The sequence below is a fragment of the Apostichopus japonicus genome, chromosome 4 (genome assembly GCF_037975245.1).
Source record: "Apostichopus japonicus isolate 1M-3 chromosome 4, ASM3797524v1, whole genome shotgun sequence".
NCBI lineage: Eukaryota > Metazoa > Echinodermata > Holothuroidea > Aspidochirotida > Stichopodidae > Apostichopus > Apostichopus japonicus.
Window position 1 is genome coordinate 5,722,741 of NC_092564.1, and position 743 is coordinate 5,723,483.

Here is a 743-nt window from a genome sequence, read left to right on the forward strand (position 1 = left end):
CTCATAAGGATCTGGTTCAGCCTATACATGGCTACCCAGTATACTCGACTGTTTTGATGGATCCATTTACGCCACCGAAGTAGCAAAGATACTAAAACTATGGATTGACGAATAAAAGAAAACCAATTAAGTCGCCATTAAGATGAAAGTTACCAAAATATGGTGTCCAATCGCACTTTCGACACTTCATCATTACCTTCATGTGCAGATAAATAGATGATTGGATGGACGAAGGGATCGATAGATAGATGGATGGACGAACGGATGGATGGATAGATGTCGATAGATAAATAGATAGCTATAGATATATGGATGAATAGACCTAAAACACTAATTACTTTCACCCTCATGCTTATTATAAGGTTTGGAGCACTAAAATATTTGTAGCGATCTCTACAGCAATCTGTTTGATCTAAAGTTTAGTCACCTTTACATACATGACCAAAGTGCAATGTTGACTTTACCATTGTTCTAATCTTGATGTCTAATTATTCATTCATAATGGGAAGTTCCACTGTACAGAAATAGTGTAGTTGTTAGTTATATTTAGATACGCTAAATAGACATTACATTATGTGACAACAAGTGTAATTACAGACTACTATATAAAATGGCTGATATCAAATGGGTTACTTTTCTCTTGGTCTGTACAGTGACATTTCTCGCACAAGGTAAAGTGTATCCCTTTAATCTTCATAATGTGTAAAATTGAATCTTTCAATGAAATTATAGAACTTAAACCT

The 743-nt window shown here is 34.5% G+C and overlaps 1 protein-coding gene across 2 annotated transcripts in view; it reads left to right on the forward strand.

Moving 5' to 3' along the window:
- Window positions 1–508: 508 nt before the first annotated feature.
- Window positions 509–743, forward strand: part of LOC139966272 (uncharacterized) — a 4,386-nt gene continuing 4,151 nt past the window's right edge. For both annotated transcript variants that reach the window (XR_011792527.1, XM_071969126.1), the window contains exon 1: window positions 509–671. Coding sequence is in view for 1 of the 2 variants with exons in the window: in XM_071969126.1 (XP_071825227.1) it covers window positions 611–671 (61 nt within the window). In the remaining variant the exon portion in view is untranslated. The remainder of the gene's footprint in view (window positions 672–743) is intronic.